At 42.1% G+C, this 24,581-nt stretch overlaps 1 protein-coding gene across 5 annotated transcripts in view; it reads right to left on the bottom strand.

Annotated features, from left to right (window-relative positions):
* Window positions 1-24,581, bottom strand: part of KCTD3 (potassium channel tetramerization domain containing 3) — a 195,812-nt gene that overhangs the window by 130,955 nt on the left and 40,276 nt on the right. For 4 of the 5 annotated variants that reach the window (XM_033937763.1, XM_033937766.1, XM_033937765.1 and 1 more), the window contains exons 4-5: window positions 24,205-24,278; window positions 5,419-5,477 (exon numbers count right to left, since the gene is read on the bottom strand). In XM_033937763.1, coding sequence (XP_033793654.1) covers window positions 5,419-5,477; window positions 24,205-24,278 — 133 coding nt within the window. The remainder of the gene's footprint in view (window positions 1-5,418; window positions 5,478-24,204; window positions 24,279-24,581) is intronic. The other variant, XM_033937767.1, reaches the window with a different exon arrangement.

Below are 24,581 nucleotides of genomic sequence, written 5' to 3'. Positions count from 1 at the left end.
CTCGAGCCGCAAGGCTACTCCTCCTTACCTACCCTGCCTGCAGCACAGAGCCGAACGGAAGTCTTCCCAACGTCAGCGCAGACGTCGGAGGGAGGGAGGGCTTTGTTTACCGACGTCAGCGCTGACGTCGGGAAGACTTCCGTTCGGCTCTGTGCTGTAAGCAGAGCAGGTAGGGAGAAAAGCCGCGCGACTTAGTACATCCAGCCCCACAGGAACCCCGCGACCCTCGGAGGTGTCCCCACGGGATCCCCGCGACCCGTGCAGCTCTCTATTGCGGACCTTCCCGTGTGTTAGCTGCAAGGCCTTCGCGTGCCACAGCTGGCACGCGTGCCATAGGTTCGCCATTGCTGGCCTAGGACAACAGAACGTCCCTTGCGGAGTATGCTTTCAAGGCCACGGGAGATTGTTTTCCGCTCCAGATATAAGCTGAAGAAATTGCCAGCTGAATCCATCTGAAAATGGTTGCATTTGACGATGGCCTACCTCTTCATGCAGCCCCCAGGAGCATGAAAAGATGATCAGATGGAAATAATATATGAGTTTTGGCTAAGTACTGTAGAAGAACTCTCCGAACATCCAGGATTTCAAAACCTTGTCCTCCTTCCTTGCTCCAGTGGACAAAAAGACCAGGAGACACACTTCCTGGTTTATGTAAAAACTAAGAACCAGCTTCAGTAAAAAGGAACTGTTCTTAGTGAAACACCAGCATCCGAGATTCTAAGAAAAGGCTTCCTGCAGGACAGAGACTGTAACTTCAACACCCTTCTGGCTGAGGTCACTGCTACTAAAAACATAGTTTTTTTTAACTGTCAAGTCCATCAGAGACGCCTCTTCCTGAGGTTCGTACAGAGCTCTAGCAAGCACTAAATTAAGGTTACATGTCGATAAAGGCTGCATACTGACAGGCAAAGGTGTACGGCTCCCTTTAAAAATCTGGACATATCTGGAATGAAGCCATCGTTTGTTTACTTGAATGCCCCGCAATCTGTACTTTGAGCAAACCCAGTTCAAGGCCTTTTTTGAAACCCTCCTGAAGAAAAGCTAACACCAATGGGACTGGGGCTTTGGTTGGGTCCTTATGCCTCTGACTACACCAGATCTGGAAATACTTCCAAGCTTTCTCAAAAGCTGCTACAGTAGACTGCTTCTTCGCTCTCAGCAAAGTAGCTATGACCATGTTGGAATAGCCTTTGTGCGTTAACTCCACACGCTCAAGTGCCATGCCATAAAACCATAACAGTCTGGAACCTAAAAGGCCACTAAGCCCTGAGAGAAGGCCCGGATGACAAGGGTGTGAGACCCTTGCCCCTCTGGAGGCACACCACATCTTCATACCAGTCCAGGGCAACCACAATCACTCAACCCAGGAAGAACCTTATTCTTTAGAAGACTCTTCCTATCACTGGCGATGAAGGGAACACATATAAGAGTTTCACCCGAGGCCAAGGCTGAACCAGTGCGTACAAACCTTCACTTATGGGCTCATATCTTTGAATGAAGAACTGAGCTGCTTTCCCACTGCTGGCTGATGCCATAAGATCAAACGTTGGGAGCCCCCAATGTTTCACTATGCTGTCAAAGGCTTCCTGAGTTAGATACCACTCACCGGGATCCACTGTCTGCCTGCTCGCAAAGTCCGCTTGTACATTATCCATACCTGCTACATGGGCCACTGGGAGAGCCAATAGATGGATTTTCACACACCCCCTGAAACAGCAGTTGGGCTTCTAATCTCAATGGTGTCAATTGGCACAAGCTACCACTGTGGCTTATCCAAGAAAACTCGGACTGCCTTGCCTTTCAGGACGCTCTCCAGCACTCGAAGTGCTAAGCATATCACTTTCAACTCTAAGCGATTTATGGACCAACCATTAGCCCTGCAGCGGGCACCCTTTGCAGTGAGCTCCCCAGCCATATAGGCTGGCATTTGTCATCAAGATCACCCACATGGAGATGCACAAAGGTACACCCTGGATCAGGGGCTGTGGCTTCAACAACCAGTTCAAGCTGTGCAGGGCTGCGCATGTCCAAGGTAGAGGGAGATCCAGTGTATTCAATTGAAGAATCACAGTGAGAGCAATGCCTCCTGGACAGAACACAAATGTGCTCTCACCCAGGGCGAGGGTCATCACCATGGACCCTAGTAGCAGAAGATAATGCTGAGTTTTGCTCTGCATGCTTCATCAGGAACACTCTGTTTTGTCTTGTGTTGAACAGGACCCCCAAGTATTCCAGGGACTTTGTCGAGTCCAAGTGACTCTTCTTGAAGTTTATCACAGAGCCTAGCCCCTTCAATAGCTGGACCACTTGGTTTACCATTGTGAGTCCCTTGGCATGGGTCGGCACTCTTATCAATCAATCGTCTAAGTAAGGATGCATCCCCACTTTGTGGAGGAGCACTGCCACCACAACCATTACCTGTTGCCAGCCCAAATGGGAGTGCAAAGAACTGGAAATGCTGCTCCAGAATTGGAATCTCAAGAATTTCCTGTGGTCCGAAAAGATGGGGATATGCAGATAAGTCTCTAATAGATCTAACTAGACAAGAAATTCCCCAGCACTAGACAGTTTCCATGCGGAAACGTGGAATATTGAGAACTGCATTGATGGACTTGAGGTCCAGGTTTGATCTCCAGTCTTGAGAGTCTCTTTTGGGCACGATAAAGTATTCTGAGTTTCTGCCCAAGCCCAATTCTTTGAGTGCTATGGCTTCTAAGGCTCTGAGATCTATGAGAATTGTCTCTGTCACTCGTACTCTGGCCACTTTTTTTCTGGCTTTCCCACTGGCGAATTCAAACAGGGGCTGAATTCATGAGGGGCTGAAAGAACTCCAGTTTGTACCTCTCCTGAATGATTTCTAGTACCCCACAGTATGAGGAAATCTGCGCCCAATCCTCCCAGTACTCCACCAGCTTCCAACCCACATGTGGAAGGGAGACAACTGGCCTGGCACTATTGCTTTTTGGAGACAGCACTGGAATAAGATCCAGATGCTTACGGATGCCTAGTGCTCCCAAATCTCTGTCTAGGGCCCTGAAATGCCCTCTGACTAGAGGGTGCCCCCAAGAACAGGCAAAAGCGCCTCAAGCCACAAAAATTCCCTGCCTGGAAACGTCTTTGGCTTACAATCTGCAACAATGGCCATTAGATCGTTGAGGCCCTTACCAAAGAGCAACAGTCCTTTAACCGGGAACTTGCTCAATGTCACCTTGGAGGCCGAATCTCCCATCCACTGCCTGATCCACAGCATTCTGCGGGCAGAGATGGTGTATGCCAAAACCTTGCTCAAGACCCTCAAGAGGTCATAAAGAGCATCCACTACATAATCCATCCCTGTTAACAAATTTGGGGGTTTTCACTATAGTTTGATTCCACAGCCCAGTTTAGTTTAAAGTGGCATGCCTGTGCAACAAACAAGCAGAGTGCTGTGGCCTCAAACTGCCTTTTAATGACAAAATCCAACCTGAAGTCAGAGAGGTACGCTTGGTAACTCTCGCCATCAAGGAATCCATCTTAGGCGTATTAAATTGCTGCTGCAATTTGCTGTCTATTGGATAGAGTTTTGCTATTCACTGCTAGGGGTATGAGAAGCCTAGAAATATTAAAACGGCTTGCTTCTTTGGACTGCTGTTCTGATCCCTCATGGGAGTGGACCCTCGGACTCCCACCAAAGCCTGCATTGTGGGGGGAAGAATGCAGCCGATCCTGATCCAGGATCAAAGCTGCAATGGGAGCTAAACAGCCTGCGCTCAAACCAACTTCGGCTGAGACCTAGGGCGAACTTGCTCCAAAGGGAACAGTCCCTGATCCTCCGAACTGTTGAAGCAAGCTGGCCACAAAGGAATCCAGCAAAGCAGGAACCTGTGGACTACAGACCTTTAATCTGAGAATCTGTGTCTTTTCGCGGCCAGAGATGTCTCAGAGGAACTGAGAGCCTCTGCAGAACAAAAAGTCTCATGATCGGATAAAAAACACGAACAATAATTAGAAAGAACAAGCAGAACAGACAAGCTCCTATAACTTTGCATATAGAGAAAAAAACTGAAGTCCAGCACAGCCCAGAGTGAAGGGAGGCGGAGCAGAATAATATGTAAATGAGGCTCTCAGCACACTTTTCAGTCAAGGAGGGCTAAAACCATTGGTCAAGACTTATGTTCCTATTGCACTAGAAACCTGAATACATGACACCTGCAAGCCTGAAGGCTATTGAAGTGATATACATTCAGGTACAATAGATATTTTTCTATTCCTGGAGGGATCACAATTTTTCTTAAAAAGGTGCTGAAGTGGGATTTGAACCTGGGTCCCCTAATTCTTAATCAACTGGTCTAACCATTAGGCTACCCTTCTGTTCTGCATGGATGTCTATTTGGCCATTTTATAAGATGAATACTCTGTAGTGTGATAAGAGAAAACTCTGTGCCAACATATTAGGACAAAATCTATGACATCCCAATTCATCTGATAAAAAAAAACAAATGAAACCCCCTTTTATCAAGCTGCATTAGGGTTTTTTATTGCCAGTCACTGCGGTAAAAGTTCTGATGCTCTTAGAATTCCTATGAGCATCAGAGCTTTTACCTCAGCGGCTGGCAATAAAAAACCCTAATGCGGCTTTATATAGGGGGCCAAAATAAAGTGATAGCTCAAAAACAGTGAAAGGTTACATCCCTTAAAGTTGTGAAACAGTCACATTTAGAAACAAAGAATATTGGAATAAAATTATCTAAATTTGTAAACCTGTGCTGAAAACAGTCTGGATCCCAGCTGAAATTCCAAAGCTTTCCCATAACACCTTCAAGATATAACTAGAAAACCTTTCCAAACAGTAGCTAAAAAGAAAATGAGTAGAAAACTAGATACTTTTTCAAAAGAATGAAAGCTATGAATCCAGTATCCTGAAAAACCAAAGTGTCAAGATATAGAATGAAATGCAAACATGATATAAGAACTAATCCAGAGAAAAAGCTGGTTAATTACAGAGAAACAAGGGGTCAACTGCAAGCACAGCAACTGTAGTGTCTAGCTTTATCACCTCCTGAAGTTGGCTCACTGAGCATAGACAAGACAGGAAAATCTTGCTGCTATAGTGGGAACAAGCTTAGGCCTCCACCCAGCAACCAACAGCCTCTTCAATCTTTCACTCAGAATGCTAATATAGTTGGAATGCAGAGTGGCCAATGCTGAATTAGGCTTTTTGGAATTTGCTGCTAGGCAGGAGCCAGGTTGTAGTCTTCTCCCTCATATAGTAGTACAGCTCCTTAAGAACTGCAACAACCTTAGTCATTGTAAACACTATAGCTGAGTTGAGAAGGGTAGGTGGTACTGTATGCATCCTAGGCTATTAGAATGTAAGTGCACATGTCCTAAAAGTGTACTAGGATACAGAGAACACAGTATAAAGCAATGCAAGCTTACCTAGAGGAGTGATTCCATAGAATTCAGCTTCATGTCTGAGTACATTAATACTCACACCTCTTAAAAAAAATAACAAATAATCTTTAGACAGCTATAAATGTATTAAATCCCCCAAACTTACAAATTAAAATATTCAGGAGCCAGATAAAAAGGGTACCTTTTCTATCCAACTAGTCTGTCAGTATTCTTACAACTAATTTTATTCATTTCATTGTGCAAATAGCTACTTTGATAAATCTGTTTTAAAATAAAATAATTAAATGCAAGTTATTTTCCAAATAGATTGACTAGTGCATACTTTAGTTTAATATTTTTATAAGAAAAAAAATTCCACACACAAGACATTACAAATGCAACAATGTCTACAACTGAGAGAACATCCTTGAAATGGTACACAGAATGAGAATTTAGATTTAATATTCAAAATGTATCTTCCACTATGTACCATCAGCGTTATTTACAACAAATCTATGAAAACTTGGACTATTCAAGTATTTTGGAAGTTAAAATTCAATGAAATGCTGAGTCATGCATTTGGGGTGAAGAAATCCAATGAGGGGGAGGGAGTAAGGAGAGAGAAATAATCAGAAGTGTATTCATTAACTTTTGTTACCAATCTTTCCAATAAAAATGACCCAGACTGGAATAGTACAATAATCATAGTCTATATGAAAATAATACAGTAATATCAAAATCATAAATAGTTATACCAAAATAATTCACAAATACAAAAATCTGAAACAAAAAAAAAAAATCTAAGTTGTGATTGTGCTTCATGATCACAAAGTACGGTTGTCAAAAAGTGTAATAAAGTGGAGGCCAGAGTCAGAGGGATATTGGAGGTATAGTACCAATGTGATAATGGGGCACTACAGGAACTTCTTCAGTGTGTTCAGTTCCAGAGGTTGTAACTGCCTAAGCATATGGACAGACTGGACATATTGCAATAGCACTGCTAAGTTGTGGTAACAGTAGAAAGTTGCCAAAATTCTACAAGACTTAAGTACATAAGTATCGCAATACTGGAACAGATTTATGGCCTTTCAAGCCCAATATCCTGTTTATAACAGTGGCCAATCCAAGATCCTAAAAACAGTAAAATAGATGTTATGCTGCTTATCCCCAAAATAAGCAGTGGATTTTTCTATCTTAACAACAGCTTATGGACTTTTCTTTTATGAACTTGTCCAAAACATTTTTATATCCTGCTAAGCTAGCTGCTTTAAACACATTCTCTGGCAACAAGTTTCAGAGCTTAGTTACACATAAAGGACCAAATTCTATAAATGGCGCATCACATGCCCTCCAGTCCTTGACCTCAATCAAAATCAGCTGACTGTGCCATTATAAAGAGATAATCCAACAGCACACCAGAGACTCTCAATTATGGACTCCATTGTCCCCACACCTGTGAATAAAGGCATCCCTTACTCAATTTAAAATTGATTTAGAGACTTTTCTTTTTAAGGATATCTTTTAATGAATATCATTTTTTTCCCTTAAATATGCACATCCAGGATGGGGGGGGGATTTTGTTTTTTTAAGTATAAACAATGTGAGGGGGTTTATACTCATGTTTTCTTGGGTTTGATGAATGTTATTGAATAGGGAGGGGGAGGGATATGGGATTTGAAATAGAGTTTTATAGAGTATTAAGTGATGTGTTTAAGAACAAATTGATGTTATATACTGTTTCACTTTTTGTAAGTGTTAATTTCTGCTGAGCTCCCAATTTATTTGAAAGACACTAGAATTTATTTGAAAGACACTGGAATTTACCTCTTATTTGTACCTCCCTATCTGTCTTGTTTTTATTGCAGTTCTATCCCCTTTCCCACACTGTTTTATGTGCCTTACTATTTCTATTCTTTTCTTAGCCTGTAAACTGCCTAGATGGTATGGCCATAAGGCAGGGTAGAAAATATTAATTAAATTATTTTTGGAAAGAGGAAACAACAATTCATATCTATCTGTTCCACTCTACCCAGTATTCTATAAACCTCTAAATCTCTCCTCAGCTATCTTTTCTCCAAGCTAAAGAGCTCTAGCCTTTCCTCATTGTGTCATCTTTCTTTGTAACCAGAATTGCACATAATATTCTAAGCATGGTAGCACCACAGAGTGATACAAAAGCTTTATAATATTGTTAGTTTTGTTCTCCAATTCTTTCTTAATAATTCCTAAAATTCTTAGCCATCATGTTGTACTTGCTCACATAAAGGACTCCTTTTACGAAGGTGCGCTAGTGTTTTTAGTGCATGCACCGGATTAGCACGCACTAGCCGAAAAACTACCGCCTGCTCAAGAGAAGACAGAAACGGCTAGTGCGCGCGCTATTCCACGCGTTAAGGCCATAGCGCTCCTTCGTAAAAGAAGCCCTAAATGTCATTTGTCATCGGATGCCCAGCCTCCCACTCTCATAAGGTCCTCTTGCAATTTTTCACAATCCTCCTATGATTTACCAACTTTGAATAACTTTATGTCATCAGCAAATTTGATCACCTCACTTGCTGTTCCTTTTTCCATATCAGTTATGTATACAGTATCCTGTATATACTTGAATATAAACCGATCTGAATATAAACCAAGTTAACCTTTTATTTCCCCCCCCTTCAAAAAAAATGGGAGAAAAGTTAACTCAAATATAAACCAAGGGTTTATATCCAAGTACAGTAATGCTCTCTCTCCCTTCTCTCCCTGGCACCAATAATCTTACCTTCTGTAAGAGCTCGAGTGGGTTGAGATCTGGACCAGTACAAAAACAGTCAAACATAAGCAGAGAATGTAAAGGAAAATTTCTTTATTAACTCATGAAGTTAAATTCTGTACCCTGTTATCACAGGGCCAGGCATATAACATAAAATAAAAATTTATTTATATAAGGCAAAACCTTACAGTTCGACACGGTTAACAAAATAAAAGATTATACTAATACAGTGAGATACAAAGTTAGACTCAGAAATTTTTCAAACAAATAAGTTTTCAACAATTTCCTAACGTACTGGTAGGAATTTGAATTACAATCAAATTACTAAAAATTCTTATCCCAAATCCCAGCCTGAAAAGGTAATAATCTATGAAAGTATCTTTTATATAAACAATCTTTTACAAAGGGAAAAACGAATAAAGTGAGATTATGTGATGTTCGTCTAAATTCTGCAAGCATTAAATGGTCCACAAGATAACCAGGTATTAGACCGTGTGTTAGCTTGTAACATATACATCCAAATTTAAATATCACTCATGCCTCCACTGGGAGCCAATGCAATTTCCAATAATATGGCATTGCGTGATCTGTCTTTCTTAAGTTGAAAATTAATCGAACAGCCACATTTTGAATAATACGCATTCTGCTAAAAAAAATTTTATAGCCGGCTAAATAAATTATGTTACAATAATCTTATATGTTCAAGACTAAAGATTGCACTAGTAATCTGAAGGAAGTAAAATCAAAGTAAGATTTAACTGTACACATTTTCCACTGCATGAAAAAGCTTTTATGAACTAAAGCATCAGTCTAAACGTATTCCAAAAATTTTAATAACAGAATTAATTGGATATAGAATTCCATTTGTTTCAAAAACTCTTCTTTAATACTGTTAGATGGAGTAACAAGAAAAAAAAAATTGTTTTATCTGGATTAAATTTCCACTTAAACTCCTTCATTCATTGCTCTACAGTGGAAATTACTGAATATATACCCTGTATAGACATTGAGAAGGTAAAGAGGAAACAAGTTATTTCATCTGCATAGTTATAAACGTTTATTCCTAAGGTAGTTAATCTGATCCCCAATGAGGCTAAATAAATATTAAAAAGCAAAAGGGAGAGAGGGAACCCTGCAGAACACCACATGGATTGTTCCATTTACTAGAATATTTTTATCCAGACCAAACATGATAAGTATGGGTTTGTAAAAAACCTCAAAACCATTGGAATACTTGGCCTGATATACCAATTGCATCCAGGCAGTTAAGTAATATCTCGTGGTCTAAGAGATCAAATGCACTGCTTAGATCAAATTGTAAAACTAGAGTACCTGTAAATTTACTGAACAATTTGTACAGATGATCGAAGAGTGAGCCTAATACAGCTTCTGTATGATATAGTGGGAGAAATCCCGATTGGGATACATGCAAAACAGAAAATTGTTCTAAATAATCTGTCAATTGTAGATGGACTAAACCTTCCTCAACATAGCAAAAAAAAGAATTGTTGCTATAGGTCTATAATTATAAGTAAGCAAAATAGATTCCTTTGAAATTTTAATTATTGGAGTAACTATAATATGCCCAATATTTATGGGGAAGATAGCCAGTCATAAACTTCTTTCTGAAATTTTAACGGAGCATATTGCATAACCACCGGAGGACACTTGTCTAAAGGATAATATGAATTTACATATTTAACATAAAGCTTTTTAAACTGACACCAGTCAGGAATTTTAAGAGAGTTCCAATCAAGTTCTGCATAACAAGCATCTATTGGTGAATTCAACTAGCGGATAGGAAACAGAGAGTGGGGGTAAATGTACAATACTTGGTCTGGAAGAACGTCACTAGTGGGGTGCCGCAGGGCTCAGTACTTGGACCCGTGCTCTTCAACGTATTCATAAATGATCTGGAAATGGGTATGACGAGTGAGGTGATTAAATTTGCGGACGATACATAGTTATTCAGAGTAGTGAAGACGCAGGGGGATTGTGAAGATCTGCAATGCGACATAACCATGCTCGAGAAATGGGCAGCAACATGGCAAATGAGGTTCAACTTGGATAAGTGTAAGATAATGCATGTCAGTATCAAAAATCCCATGCATGAATACAAGATGTCCGGGGTGGTACTTGGAGAGACCCCCCCCAGGAAAGAGACTTGGGAGTACTGGTTGACAAGTCGATGAAACCGTCTGCACAATGTGCGGTGGCAGCAAAAAGGACGAACAGAATGCTAGGAATGATTAAGAAGGGGATCACGAACAGATCGGAGAAGGTTATCATGGTACGTGGAATACTCCGTCTAGCACTAGTCGCCGTACATGAAGAAGGACACAGTACTACTCAAAAGGGTCCAGAGAAGAGCGACTAAGATGGTTAAGGGGCTAGAGGAGTTGCCATACAGTGAAAGGTTAGAGAAACTGGGCCTTTTCTCCCTCGAACAGAGGAGATTGAGAGGGGACATGATCAAAACATTCAAGGTACTGAAGGGAATAGACTTAGTAGATAAGGACAGGTTGTTCACCCTCTCCAAGGTAGGGAGAACGAGAGGGCACTCTCTAAAGTTAAAAGGAGATAGATTCCGTACAAACGTAAAAAAGTTCTTCTTCACCCAGAGAGTGATAGAGAACTGGAATGCTCTTCCGGAGTCTGTTATAAGGGAAAACACCCTCCAGGGATTCAAGACAAGGTTGGACAAGTTCCTGCTGAACCAGAACTAACGCAGGTAGGGCTGGTCTCGGTTAAGGCACAGGTCTTTGACCTGGGGGCTGCCGCATGAGCGGACTGCTGGGTGCGATGGACCACTGGTCTGACCCAGCAGCGGCAGTTCTTATGTTCTTATGTCTGCAGAGCCCAAACATGATGGAAAGCTGGAGAATTGGGTAATGGTATAATAATGGGTGATTTCAATTACCAAATGTAAATAAGGAAAGGACACAAAAATCACTCAAAATACCAAAGAATATGTCCTATATGGAAATTAAAGGAACCCCGCAACACTGAATGGCCTCACACTGCACACTCAAAGTTTAATTCAATAAACACAGTTTTTTAGCTAAACTGAGGTTTTTTTCTCCGCTTCTCTTGTGTGTTTGTTGAATTAAGCTGTGTGAGTGTGCAGTGTGAGGCCATGCAGTGTTGGGTGGAGGGGTCTCTTTATTTTCCATATAGGACATATTCTTTGGTATTTGAACGATTTCAATCACCCCAACACTGACTAGTTAAATGTTACATCAGGGAGTGCTAGGGAGGTAAAATTCCTAGACGTCATAAATGACTGCTTCTTGGAGCAAATGGTCTGGGAACTGACAAGAGGGGGAGCTATTTTAGATTTGGTCCTTAGTGGAATGCAAGGTATAATACAGGAGTTAACTGTGTTGGGTCCACTTGGAAACAGTGATCATAATGTGATCAAATTTGAGTTGGTACCAGGAGTGATGTTGCAAAAGAAATCTTCTGTAGAGGCATTTAATTTTCGAAAGGATGACCATGATAAAAATGAGGAAAATGGTTAAAAAGAAGCTAAAAGCATCAGTTTCAAAGGTTAGGACTATAAACCAAGCATGGATGTTATTTAAAAATGCCATCGTGGAAGCCCAGACCAGATGTATGCCACATATCAGCAAAGGTAGAAAGAAGAAAAAATGAGAGCCGGTGAAAGAGGCTATTAGAGCCAAAAAAATCCTTTAAAGAATGGAAAAAGGATCCGAATGAAGAAAATAAGAGATACAAGCACTGGCAAGTCAGATGCACAGCACTGATAAAGAAAGCTAAAAAAGAATATAAAGAGAAACTTGCCAAAGAGGCAAAAACTCATAGTAACAATGTACTGTACATCAGAATCAGAAAACCTGTGAGGGAATCCATGGGACTGTTGGATGATCAAGGAGCAAAAAGGGCGCTCAGGGAGGAAAAGACCATAGCAGAGAGACTGAATTCTTTGCTTTGGTTTTTATGGAAGAAGATGTATGAGATCTATCAGAACGAGAAATGGTTTTCAAGAGTGATGATACAGAGGAAATGAAAGAAATCTTCATGAATCTGGAAGATATACTATGACAAATCAACAAGTTAAAGTGATAAATCACTTGAACCGGATGGTATATATCCCAGGGTACTAAAAAACCTCAAACATGAAATTGATGACCTTCTGTTAGTGATCTGTAACCTGTCACTAAAATCATCTGTAATACCTTAAGATTGGAGGGTGGCCAATGTTATACCGATTTTTAAAAAGGGTTCCAGGGAAGATCCGGGGAATTACAGACCGTTAAGCCTGACCTCAGTGCTGGATAAAATAGTGGAAATAATTATAAAAAAATAAAATTATGGAACATGTGGACAAACATGATTTAATGAGACAGAGATAATTTATCTTTTTCTCAGTTTTTAAGATTAAAAAGGAATTGTTCGATCTTAAGTAAATTCAAATTCCAAGCCAAAAGATTGACAATGAAATTGAAAACTTGTGGATATCCTGAAACGTTAATCAAAAGAGCCAAGTATTCAAACAGAGACTTGTTGTTGGATGTTAAATCACAAAGATATTGCACAGATGAAGATCTTCACACGTGTGTCTTGAGATACTCAGCTCATGGCAATACGGTTGAAAACATTTTGAGAAAAAAATTGGACTATTATGCAAGTTAACCCAGTGTTCAATGATTCCTCTCTACAAATTGCCTTTTAAGAGAAAGGAATCTGAAGGACATGCTCAGTCCAGCTATGATAAGGGTGGAACAAAAGAAGGTTATGAATGTCTTACCCTTGAGTCATTACAAATGTAGATCGTGCAGTATCTGTGATGTCACCCTACAGATAAAAGATTTCACCATCCAACATTTTTTGAATTGCAAATCAGATCATGTTGTGTATATAATTGCCTGCCTCTGTCAAAAATAGTATGTAGGAATGTCTACTAGACCATTTAAAATCAGAATGCTCAAACACAAATCCAACTTAAAGAGGAAAAAATAAAATGCACAGATTGTAGAACATTATATTGAATCTAACCATTCATTTGAAGAATTTAGATGTTTTGCATCGACAAGGAGATACAGCATTGCTGTGGTGGGGACCAAGAGAGAAAATTATTACAATGAGAAGCACACTGGATTTTCAAACTTAAAACTATAAAACCAACAGGCTTAAACAGCTCCATTGAATGGGCTGCTTTTCTCTAAGTCAGATTAAATATTGAATCTATAAAACATATGAGCCCTTTGAATTGTAAATGTTCACCCAGGGGGAGCTATCTTTGGTCAGGCGTGTAGATATTGGGTAAATGAGATGGGAAGATGCTCATTGTACCATAAGGCTTGTATGGTGGGACATAAATGTATTTTACAGCACTGGTTGAAGGACTTTCCGCCTGGCTTTTGGCATTGGAGAAATCAGTTTCATCCATTGTTGACATATGAGGCTAGGGAGGCTCATTCTGCTCCCCACCAAAAAAGACTGTTTCTACAGACTTTGAAGCCATACATATAATCCTTGCCTCATAGTTTGATTTTGAATGAATTGGATATGTGAAACACAGTGCCTATCATGCAGTGTCCTTGATGACTGGTTCTTCAGTGATTACCACAGCTCGAGGGGGTGGGGTTTCCAAAGGGGGGGAGGGGTCTGTAACTAGGGGATGTTGATTTTGATATGTGACAGTACTGAGTTGGGGGGGGGTTAGTATGAGTTGCAAACCTCCCTGTCTGGGTTGGATTGGGTTATGTATTTTTTACTGTCATTATTTGGTGGTATTTCTTGTTTCCCATACTTCGAGGATATACTGCTTTTCAGACACTGTCCCCCTTTTCTCATCTGTGTAGAGGTATTCAGTGATTTATGGGTCTTTGCCTTCACCTAGGCATTTTAGAGGCATTTCTAAGCTTTTGTTCAGATAAAATCTCGGCATCTGGAGAACCATTTTCAATAGTGCTATAATATCACATTTGTAAACAATATATATATAGGTTCTGGATTTCTTAGGTGTTAGTGCATCTCTTCAGAATTCAAAAGGACGCCTCAGCCCCACCACTTCTCCACTGTAATAAACTTTAAACCGTGGGAAGCAAATTGTGGTGCTTCATCATTGGCTGTCAATTTGATATCCTTTTTGTAGTCTTATCTTTAAATTTTTGTTGTTTAAACGTATTATTTCTGGGTTAAATAAGTGTAAAAGTATATTTGGTAGAGTGTTTATATTTAAGCCAGTGTTCCACCAAAGGCGCTTGCATCACTTCATTAACTATGTGCGATTTGTGTTCGGTCAGGCGCAGCTTTACTTTCCTGCTAGTACGACCAATGTACATAAGGTCAACACTCAAGGGGTGGTCTATGTGATAATCTGTCCCTGCGACCTTATGTACATTGGTCGTACTAGCAGGAAAGTAAAGCTGCGCCTGACCGAACACAAATCGCACATAGTTAATGAAGTGATGCAAGCGCCTTTGGTGAAACACTGGCTTAAATATAAACATTCTATTATGGATTTTAAATGGCGAGTTATCAATAAAGTTATGGGTTTTGATGGTGTGGGGGTGACAGACTCAAACTAAATGAGAGTGAGCAAAGATTTATATTTATGTTAGACACGATTGAGCCGCGCGGGCTAAACAATGAGATTGAATGGGGAACAGTGATGTAATCGGTATGGACCAATGAGCCGCAGGGGGCGGGACTTTTCAAGCAATTACAAGGGAGGATTTAAATCCGAATCTAAGGACGACGACGCCTTCTTTAGCTTACAATTAAGTTGGAGTCGGATGACGGCGGCGACCTTGGTAAGTTTTGAGTTCTAAATATATATTTTTTTAACCTTACGGGGACTGTACTATATTTCTAGAAAGGGGGCAAGCACAACTGTATGTTACAGCTTCTTTTCTGTTGTCACACAGGGAGACCCTTGATAAAGCACCTTTGTGCGAAACATGTCGGGTCTGACTCCCGGGTTGGCTGAGATAAGTACCAAATATACTTTTACACTTATTTAACCCAGAAATAATACGTTTAAACAACAAAAATTTAAAGATAAGACTACAAAAAGGATATCAAATTGACAGCCAACGATGAAGCACCACAATTTGCTTCCCACGGTTTAAAGTTTATTACAGTGGAGGAGTGGTGGGGCTGAGGCGTCCTTTTGAATTCTGAAGAGATGCACTAACACCTAAGAAATCCAGAACCTATATATATTGTTATAGAAGTTGAATTATCAGGCTGGATTATAGAAATTATTTGTATACCATTTTGCCTTTCTTTATTGAGCTTTAAGTGGATAATATCACATTTGGACATCTTGAGAAGTAAGGCCAAAAACCACGGGGGGGAGGAGGGAGAAAATGTCCACTTTTGAAACTGTTACACATCTATCTTTTTTTTAAGTTAAAAAATAACCTATTTAGACATTTTGGCCCTTAGAGGACATCTAACCTTTTGAGCCATTTTCAGGGGGGAAAAAATCCAAAAAACAAGCTATTTGGAAGTAGGTGGGGCCATTTATACTACACTGGTCACACAGATATGCCAGCAGAGCAGTGGGATACCTAAGGTGGCACTGCTGTGAACTTCACATAAATGGAAATAAATGTGGAATGCTTTACTGTCACTTGAATATTCTTTTACAGTTCAGAAAGGGGGTGAAACTGTGTTTGAGCGCTTTTTATGTGCCAACCATGCGACAGTGTGAGTTAGAGCAGTTTTCTGCTATTTTATCTTGTTCAGTATCTGTTTGTTTTGTACTTTTTATCATGACTTTGTATGTGATTTTGTTCCGCGCTTAGATTTGTGGATAGGCGGGTTATAAATAATTTTAAATCAATAAAATAAATAAATAAAGGATGCCAGGAGTGCATATCACCATAACCCCCTTATAATGTATGGTGAGCCTTCCAAAACTCCCTGAAAACCTACTCTACCCACCTGTCTACCACCCCAATATGGCTGCAGGTGTCATATATAGCACAGTTACTTACCGTAACAGGTGTTATCCAGGGACAGCAGGCAGATATTCTTGACTGATGGGTGACGGCACCGACGGAGCCCCGGTATGGACAATTTTAGAGTGATTGCACTCTAAGAACTTGGAATGTTCTAGCAGGCCGCACCGCGCACACGCGAGTGCCTTCCCGCCCGACGGAGGCGCGCGGTCCCCAGTTAGGATAAGCCAGCTAAGAAGCCAACCCGGGGAGGTGGGTGGGACGCAAGAATATCTGCCTGCTGTCCCTGGATAACACCTGTTACGGTAAGTAACTGTGCTTTATCCCAGGACAAGCAGGCAGAATATTCTTGACTGATGGGTGACCTCCAAGCTAACAAAAAGAGGGATGGTGGGAATGGTTGGCCATTAGGAAAACAAATTTTGCAAAACAGATTGGCCGAAGTGTCCATCCCGTCTGGAGAATGCGTCCAGACAATAGTGAGATGTAAAAGTATGAACTGAGGACCAAGTAGCAGCCTTGCAGATTTCCTCAATAGGTGTGGAACGGAGGAAAGCCACAGATGCTGCCATGGCTCGAACTCTATGGGCTGTGACAGAACCTTCCAGTGTAAGTCCGGTCTGAGCATAACAGAAAGAAATGCGCGCTGCAAGCCAATTGGACAGCGTACGTTTAGAAACATGATGTCCCAATTTATTCGGATCAAAGGACAGAAAGAGTTGAGGGAATGATCTGTGGGGCTTAGTACGGTCTAAATAGTAAGCTAAAGCCCGCTTACAGTCCAAAGTATGCAGAGCCTGTTCTCCAGAGTGAGAGTGAGGTTTCGGAAAGAAGACAGGCAGAACAATGGATTGGTTGAGATGGAATTCAGAGACAACCTTAGGGAGAAACTTTGGATGTGTACGCAGAACCACCTTGTCATGATGAAAGACGGTAAAAGGAGGGTCTGCTACTAGTGCATGAAGCTCACTGACCCTCCTGGCAGAGGTGATAGCAATCAGGAAGAGAACCTTCCAAGTGAGAAATTTGAAAGAAGCCGTGGCCAAAGGTTCAAACGGAGGCTTCATTAAGGCGGAAAGAACCACATTAAGATCCCAGATCACAGGAGGTGGTTTCACATTGAAAAGTCCTCGCATGAATCTAGAGACCAAGGGATGAGCTGAAAGGAGTTTCCCATGGACTGGCTCATGAAAAGCAGCAATAGCACTGAGGTGGACTCTGATGGAAGTAGACTTGAGGCCAGAGTCAGACAAAGAAAGAAGGTAATCCAACACGGTCTCCACAGCAAGGGACGTAGGATTATGATGATGAAGAAGACACCAGGAAGAAAACCGTGTCCACTTCTGATGGTAACATTGCAGAGTGGCAGGTTTCCTGGAGGCATCCAGAACAGAACGAACGGGCTGAGACAAAAGAGTATCATTCGAAGTCAGCCCGAGAGATACCAGGCTGTCAGGTGCAGAGAATGGAGGTTGGGATGCAGAAGGGTCTCCTGACGTTGTGTAAGCAGAGAAGGAAACTGTGGAAGTAGAATAGGTTCCCTGGAACTGAGTTGAAGTAGAAGGGAGAACCAATGTTGCCTAGGCCACCGTGGCGCAATCAGAATCATGGTGGCCTGTTCCCTCTTCAGCTTGAACAAGGTCCGGAGCATGAGAGGCAGAGGAGGGAAAGCATACAGGAAGAGATTGGACCAATCCAGGAGAAATGCGTCCGCTGCCAGACGGTGAGGAGAGCAGAGTCTGGAGCAGAAGTGGGGCAGCTGATGATTGTGAGGAGCTGCAAAGAGGTCTATCTGAGGAGTGCCCCACTGAGCGAAGATGGACTGTAGAGTGAAAGGATCGAGTGTCCACTCGTGAGGCTGGAGAATTCTGCTGAGCTTGTCCGCTAAGGAATTCTGTTCTCCCTGAATGTAGATAGCTTTCAGAAATAGATGGTGATCTGTGGCCCAAGCCCAAATCTTCTGGGCTTCCTGGCACAAGAGGCGAGAGCCCGTCCCACCCTGCTTGTTGATGTAGTGCATCGCAACTTGATTGTCTGTGCACAGTAGAAGGACCTGAGGAAAGAGAAGATGTTGGAAGGCCTTGAGGGCATAAAACATCGCTCTGAGTTCCAGGAAGTTGATGTGATGTTTCATTTCCTGGGCTGTCCAAAGTCCTTGAGTTTGGAATTCGTTCAAATGAGCTCCCCAGGCATAAGGGGAGGCGTCAGTGGTGATGACAAGTTGATGAGGAGGTAGATGGAACAAAAGACCTCTGGAGAGATTTGAGGATATCAACCACCATTGTAGAGACTGACGAAGAGAGGATGTCACAGATATGTGTCGTGAGCAAGGATCCGTCGCTTGGGACCACTGGGTCGCTAGGGTCCATTGAGGAGTGCGCAGGTGGAGACGTGCGAAGGGTGTGACATGAACTGTGGAGGCCATGTGACCCAAGAGTATCATCATTTGCTTGGCAGAGATGGAGCGTTGATGAAGCACCTGCTGACACAGAGATTGGAGAGTGTGAAGACGGTTGGACGGCAGAAATGCTCTCATGAGGACTGTATCCAGCACCGCTCCAATGAATTGAAGTCTCTGAGTGGGGATAATATGAGATTTGGGTAGATTGATCTCGAACCCCAGAAATTGTAGAAACAGGATGGTTTGGTTGGTGGCCTGGAGTACTATCTGAGAAGAATTGGCCTTTATCAACCAATCGTTCAGGTAAGGAAACACCTGAAGGTGGTGGGAACGTAGAAAGGCGGCCACCACAATCAGACATTTGGTGAACACTCTTGGAGAGGAGGCAAGACCGAAGGGTAGCACCTTGTATTGGTAATGACAATGGTTGATCATGAAGCGGAGGTACTGTCTGGAGGCCAGATTGACCGGTATGTGAGTGTATGCTTCTTTGAGATCTAGGGAACATAGCCAGTCGCCTTGAATGAGAAGAGGATAAAAAGTAGCCAGAGAAAGCATCTTGAATTTCTCTGTTACCAAGCATTTGTTGAGATCACGAAGATCTAAAATGGGTCTGAGATCTCCTGTTTTTTTGGAAACTAGAAAGTAACGGAAGTAAAATCCCTGCCCCTTTTGATCTAGAGGAACTTCCTCTATGGCGTTCAGAAGAAGGAGGGATTTAACCTCTTGAAGGAGGGAAGACTGAGGGGTGTTCAAAGCAGACTCTCTTGGCAGACTTTGGGCAGGAAGAGTCTGGAAATTGAGAGAGTAGCCGTGGCGGATGATGTTGAGGACCCACTGATCCGAGGTGATGATTTCCCAACGGCTTATGAAATGAGTAAGGCATCCTCCTATGGGCTGCGGAAGATGGACAGAAGGAGGAAGACTGGCTATGTCCTGGAGAACCAAGTCAAAAGGGTTGAGTTGATTTCTGTGAAGGGGGAGGTTTCACCTGCTGTTGCTGCTATGCTGGTCTAGCAGCTTGCCTCTGTTGTTGCCTCTGACGCCTGGGTTGTTGCTGGGCCTGAGGTAAAGGACGAGCCACAAATCTACGTTGATAGGCCGATTGTTGGCGAAAAGGCCTAGTAGGTGGGGTCTTCTTCTTTGTCTTAAGGAGAGTGTCCCATCGAGTCTCATGAGCTGAAAGTTTCTGAGTAATGGAGTCCATGGATTCTCCAAACAGCTCATCCCCCAGACAAGGTGCATTGGCCAGTCGATCTTGATGATTGACATCGAGTTCTGAAACTCTGAGCCAGGCCAGTCGCCGCATAGCCATCGACATAGCCGTGGCCCTAGAGGTCAGCTCAAAGGTGTCATAGATTGATCTGACCATGAACTTGCGCAGTTGTAAGAGCGATGAAGAAGTTTGGCGAAAGGCGGATCTTTTACGGTCAGGGAGATATTTCTCAAAAAATGACAAAGACTGAATGAGATGCTTAAGGTAAAAAGAAAAATGGAAAGCATAGTTCCCTGATCTATTTGCTAGCATCGCATTTTGATACAACCTTTTGCCAAACTTATCCATGGCCTTACCTTCTCTGCCAGGAGGGACAGAAGCGTATACACTAGCCCCCGTGGATTTCTTTAAAGTAGATTCCACCAGTAAAGACTCATGGGGGAGTTGCGGCTTGTCAAAGCCTGGAATAGGTATGACCTTATATAAGGAGTCCAGTTTGCGGGGAGCTCCTGGGATGGTCAAGGGTGTCTCTAGATTTTTGTAAAATGTCTCTCTTAATATGTCATGGAGAGGCAGTTTGAGAAATTCCCTTGGAGGCTGTTCAAAATCCAGAGCATCGAGAAATGCCTTGGATTTTTTGGATTCAGCCTCCAAGGGAATAGAGAGAGATTCACACATCTCTTTGAGAAAAGAGGTAAAAGAAGTTGCATCAGGTTTAGAGGACGGATCTAAAACAGAAGGATCGTCTTCCCCTGATGAACACTCTCCCTCTGAGAGAAGAGGGTCCTCCGAATCGCCCCACAGATCAGGGTCCCTTACTTGAAAACTGCGGTCCCGGGATTCCGGTGTGGAGGGTTCTAGGTGTCGAGTTTTATGCAGCGACTTCCCAGACCTCTGTGAAACGGTACCGGGAGATGTTATAGGCTGTGTCGGCGCCGAGGTTTGAACAGCCTGGTGTAAGGATCTCGGTTCCGGTGCTAAGACCGGCATAGATACCGAGGAAGTAGTATGCATCGGTACCGACAAGGTGGATGCCGACAAAGGAGGCTGCTCCACTGCCGGTACCGGAGGCTCAGACCGGACCGGGACTGGAAGGCTCGGTGTCAGAAGAGCAGGTAACAGCTGTTGTAGTTGTTCTTTAAGCTGTACTTGCAGGACGGCGGCAATGCGATCGTCCAGTGAAGGCATCGGTACCGCTTTTTTCTTCTGCGGTACCTTGGGTGCCGCTCTACACTCCGAAGAGGAACCCGATGTCGAGGGGCTTACCTCAATCGGAGCGGAGCGCTTCCGCGGGCGCCTCGAGGTCGGCAGGATTGGGCTCGCTGCCACTGAGACCGGAGGGCGCTCCAGCGGGGAAGGCTTCTTAGCCGGCTTTCCTGATGGGTGCGACGCCAGCGCGGTGTCGACGAGGCAGGTGCCGACTGCGTCGAGGTCGAAGTGGGGACCGGTGCCGCCGAATCCGACATCTTGGTACCAAACAATAATCGCTGTTGGATTTGGCGATTTTTTTAAGTTCTCTTTTTAAGAGTGGCACAGCGGGTGCAGGTGGACGCTCGATGGTCTGGACCAAGACACTGTAGACACCAGTTGTGTGGGTCTGTGAGTGAAATTGGTCGAGCGCACCGCTGGCACTTCTTAAACCCGGGTTGAGGGGGCATGAAGGTAAAAACGGCTTCAGCCAAATCGAAGGCCGAGGCCTCGATGGTGGCAACAGGCCCCGCTGGGGTGAAACCGAAAAAAATGAAAGAAAAAACGAATTAAGGTGTTTTTTGGGGGGTTTTTTTTACAAAGAAAATAAAATAAAATGAGGGAAAAATATTTCCCAACGAGTTTACGCGAGCGGGAAGGCGAAAGAGAAAAAAGTTTTCAACAGCCGTTGAAAAGTGCGTCTTCTTAGCTCCGCGGAAACTAAGAAACTGGGGACCGCGCACCTCCGTCGGGCGGGAAGGCACTCGCGCGTGCGCGGTGCGGCCTGCTAGAACTTTCCAAGTTCTTAGAGTGCAATCACTCTAAAATTGTCCGTACCGGGGCTCCGTCGTTGCCGTCACCCATCAGTCAAGAATATGCTGCCTGCTTGTCCTGGGATAAATGGTAGTACAGTTGGTTTTGGAAGGCTCATACTTTCCACCATAAATGTAATGGATAGTGAGATATGGGCCTGGGTCCCCCTCTCTATGGTTCACTACACCGCCCACCAGGTTACTCCAGACACCTGCTTGCGGCTCTACTGTCATCTGCTTGAATGCCCACTCTCCTAGTTTCAAAAGGTCCTCTTGCAAATTTTCACAATCCTCTCATTATTAATAACTTTGTTTCATCAGCAAATTTAATTACCTCACTTGTTATTCCCGTTTCCAGATAAATATGTCAAAAAGCAGGGGACCCAACTCAGCCCCTCAAGAACCCCACTATTTATACTTCTCCATTCGCAATACTGACCATTCAACCCTACTTTCCATTTTCTATTTTTTAACCAGTTCTTAATTCACAACAGGACATTGCCTCATATTTCATAACTTTTTCATTTCCTCGGGAGTTGTTCATGTCCGGAATGTCTGGGACTAGTTTTACATACTTCTATCTCACCCGATGTTTTGTGTGCAAGTGAAGGAGGAGTATTCAGTACAGAAACAGCTTAGTTCAGGGGTTCCACAAGGCCCTGCTTGGTTTTTCATATAAGGTTCTTTCTGATTTAGGAGTACAACAAAGACTATTCTGATGATATACAATTCTTGTCCCTGTTAATGGAAAAACCAGCTGAAACTCTGGGTTTTTTTGCAAGCAACTGAATCTTAGTTGCCTTCTAACCAACAGACTGAATATGGAAAAAGTTTGAAATTGTGTTTTTATTATGTGAAATGGCGTGACACAATACAAAGAAAGGAGATCCTTCCAGTAACTGAGATGAATCTAGGTGAGTGGAGACTTTATTTAATTCTGAACCCTACTCATGCTCCACCTATGCCCACCTGTAAAATATGAACTATGTAAAATAACGCGCATATTTATAGAACTATGCTTATGCAAAATGTTGGTGTTTACAAGTGTATGTACATATATACCCACATATGCACATGCTGCTATTATAATGAATTACAGTATGTATGTAATTATGTGTAATGTTAACGCATATTTCACAGAATTGCCCTGAATGAAGGCAAAGAGCTCCTTAAGTATTTCCTGAGGCTGAAGAGTTTGACCAAAATAATTCCCATAGGCAATCTAGTGAAATATTGAATGGATAAGAGTTTAATATCCTTACATTCAGAACCCAAGAATGTATGGTCACTTTATTTTTAAGATAAGATTTAAGAAAAAATTCTGAAGTACCGTAGCTTGCAAACATGCCTTCTATTAGAAAGAAAGGTATCAAAACGGACTTCCTAGAAAGTTACATCATAAGACAGCTTCTCACCGAGATATAACACTCCTGATGCTGATTGACATCTCTTTAAAAATTCTTAAAGACATAGAACAATTTTTAAACCCTTTTCAGTTTCTTTCAAGATGAGGGGATGTTATAATAACTGAGTTTGAAGTCTAAAATAAATCTTTAAAAAAATAGAATCATAAAGGCAAATTTTGCATTACTACTAATTATATTTTATTTGTTCAGCATATGAAGGAAGAAAAATTGTTATTCCTTTGCATTTGTACTAAGAACATAAGAATTGCCATACTGGAACAGACCGAAGGTCCATTGAGCCCAATATCATGTTTCCAACAGTGACCAACCCAGGTCTCAAGTACCTAGTTAGATCCCAAGCAGTAAAACAGATTCTATGCTGCTTGTCCTAGGAATAAGCAGTGATTTCCCCAAGTCATATCAATAACGGCCTATGGACTTCTCTTTTAGGAAATTATCCAAACCTTTTTTTAAACCCCACTAAGCTAACCGATTTCACCATATTCTCCAGCAACGAATTCCAGATTTTAATTGCATGTTGTGTGAAGAAATATTTTCACCGGATTGTTTTAAATCTACTACTTAGTAGCTTCATTGCACATCCCCTAGTCCTAGTATTTTTGGAAAGAGTGAACAAGCGATTCACATCTACCCTTTCTACTCCACTCATTATTTTATAGACCTCTATCATATCACCTCTGAGCTGTCTCTTCTCCAAGCTGAGGAGCCCTAGCTGCTTTAGCCTCTCCTCATAGGGAAGTCGTATCATCCCTTTTATCATTTTTGTCGTCCTCCTCTGTACCTTTTCTAATTCCACTATATCTTTTTTGAGATATGGCGACCAGAACTGCACACAGTATTCAATGTGCAGCCGTACCATAGAGCGATACAAGGGCATTATAACATTTTCATCTTTGTTTTCCATTCTTTTCTGATAATTCCTAACATTCTATTTGCTTTCTTAGTAGCCACCGCACATTGAGCTGATGGTTTCAACTTATCCTCAACAATGACACCTAGATCCTTTTCCTGGGCAGTGACTTCTAACACAGAACCCAGCATCACATAGCTATAGTTCAGTTCCTCTTTCCCACATGCATCACTAGCACATATCCATACCTTAAGTCTAGCTCCTTTGTTCGGAGAAAGTTGAGTATAGGTACAAATGCAGCTGGATCTCTGTCAATAAATATCTGCAAATGTAAACAAACAAGTTAAATTTTCTAGAAGAAAAAACGAGATCATTTGGTTGAATTTTAAGTTTATCAGCAACATATATAAGGGCTGTATTCAAATAAGGCTCTGTTTAAGTAGGTTTTCTTTCTTCATTAACCACTGGTATAGAAACATATCTGATAGCATATAAGAACCATAAGGTCCATATAATCTCCCCAGATTGCCAGGTGCACAATGTCATAAACCACTGTTGATTTCCTGATTTCCTGTTCCTTCTTTCTTTTTTTGTTTTAAATTTTTTTATTCATTTTCATATATCC

The sequence above is a fragment of the Geotrypetes seraphini genome, chromosome 3 (assembly GCF_902459505.1).
Source record: "Geotrypetes seraphini chromosome 3, aGeoSer1.1, whole genome shotgun sequence".
NCBI lineage: Eukaryota > Metazoa > Chordata > Amphibia > Gymnophiona > Dermophiidae > Geotrypetes > Geotrypetes seraphini.
Note: the sequence above shows the minus strand (reverse complement) of the source record. Positions and strands in the feature narration are given on the sequence as shown.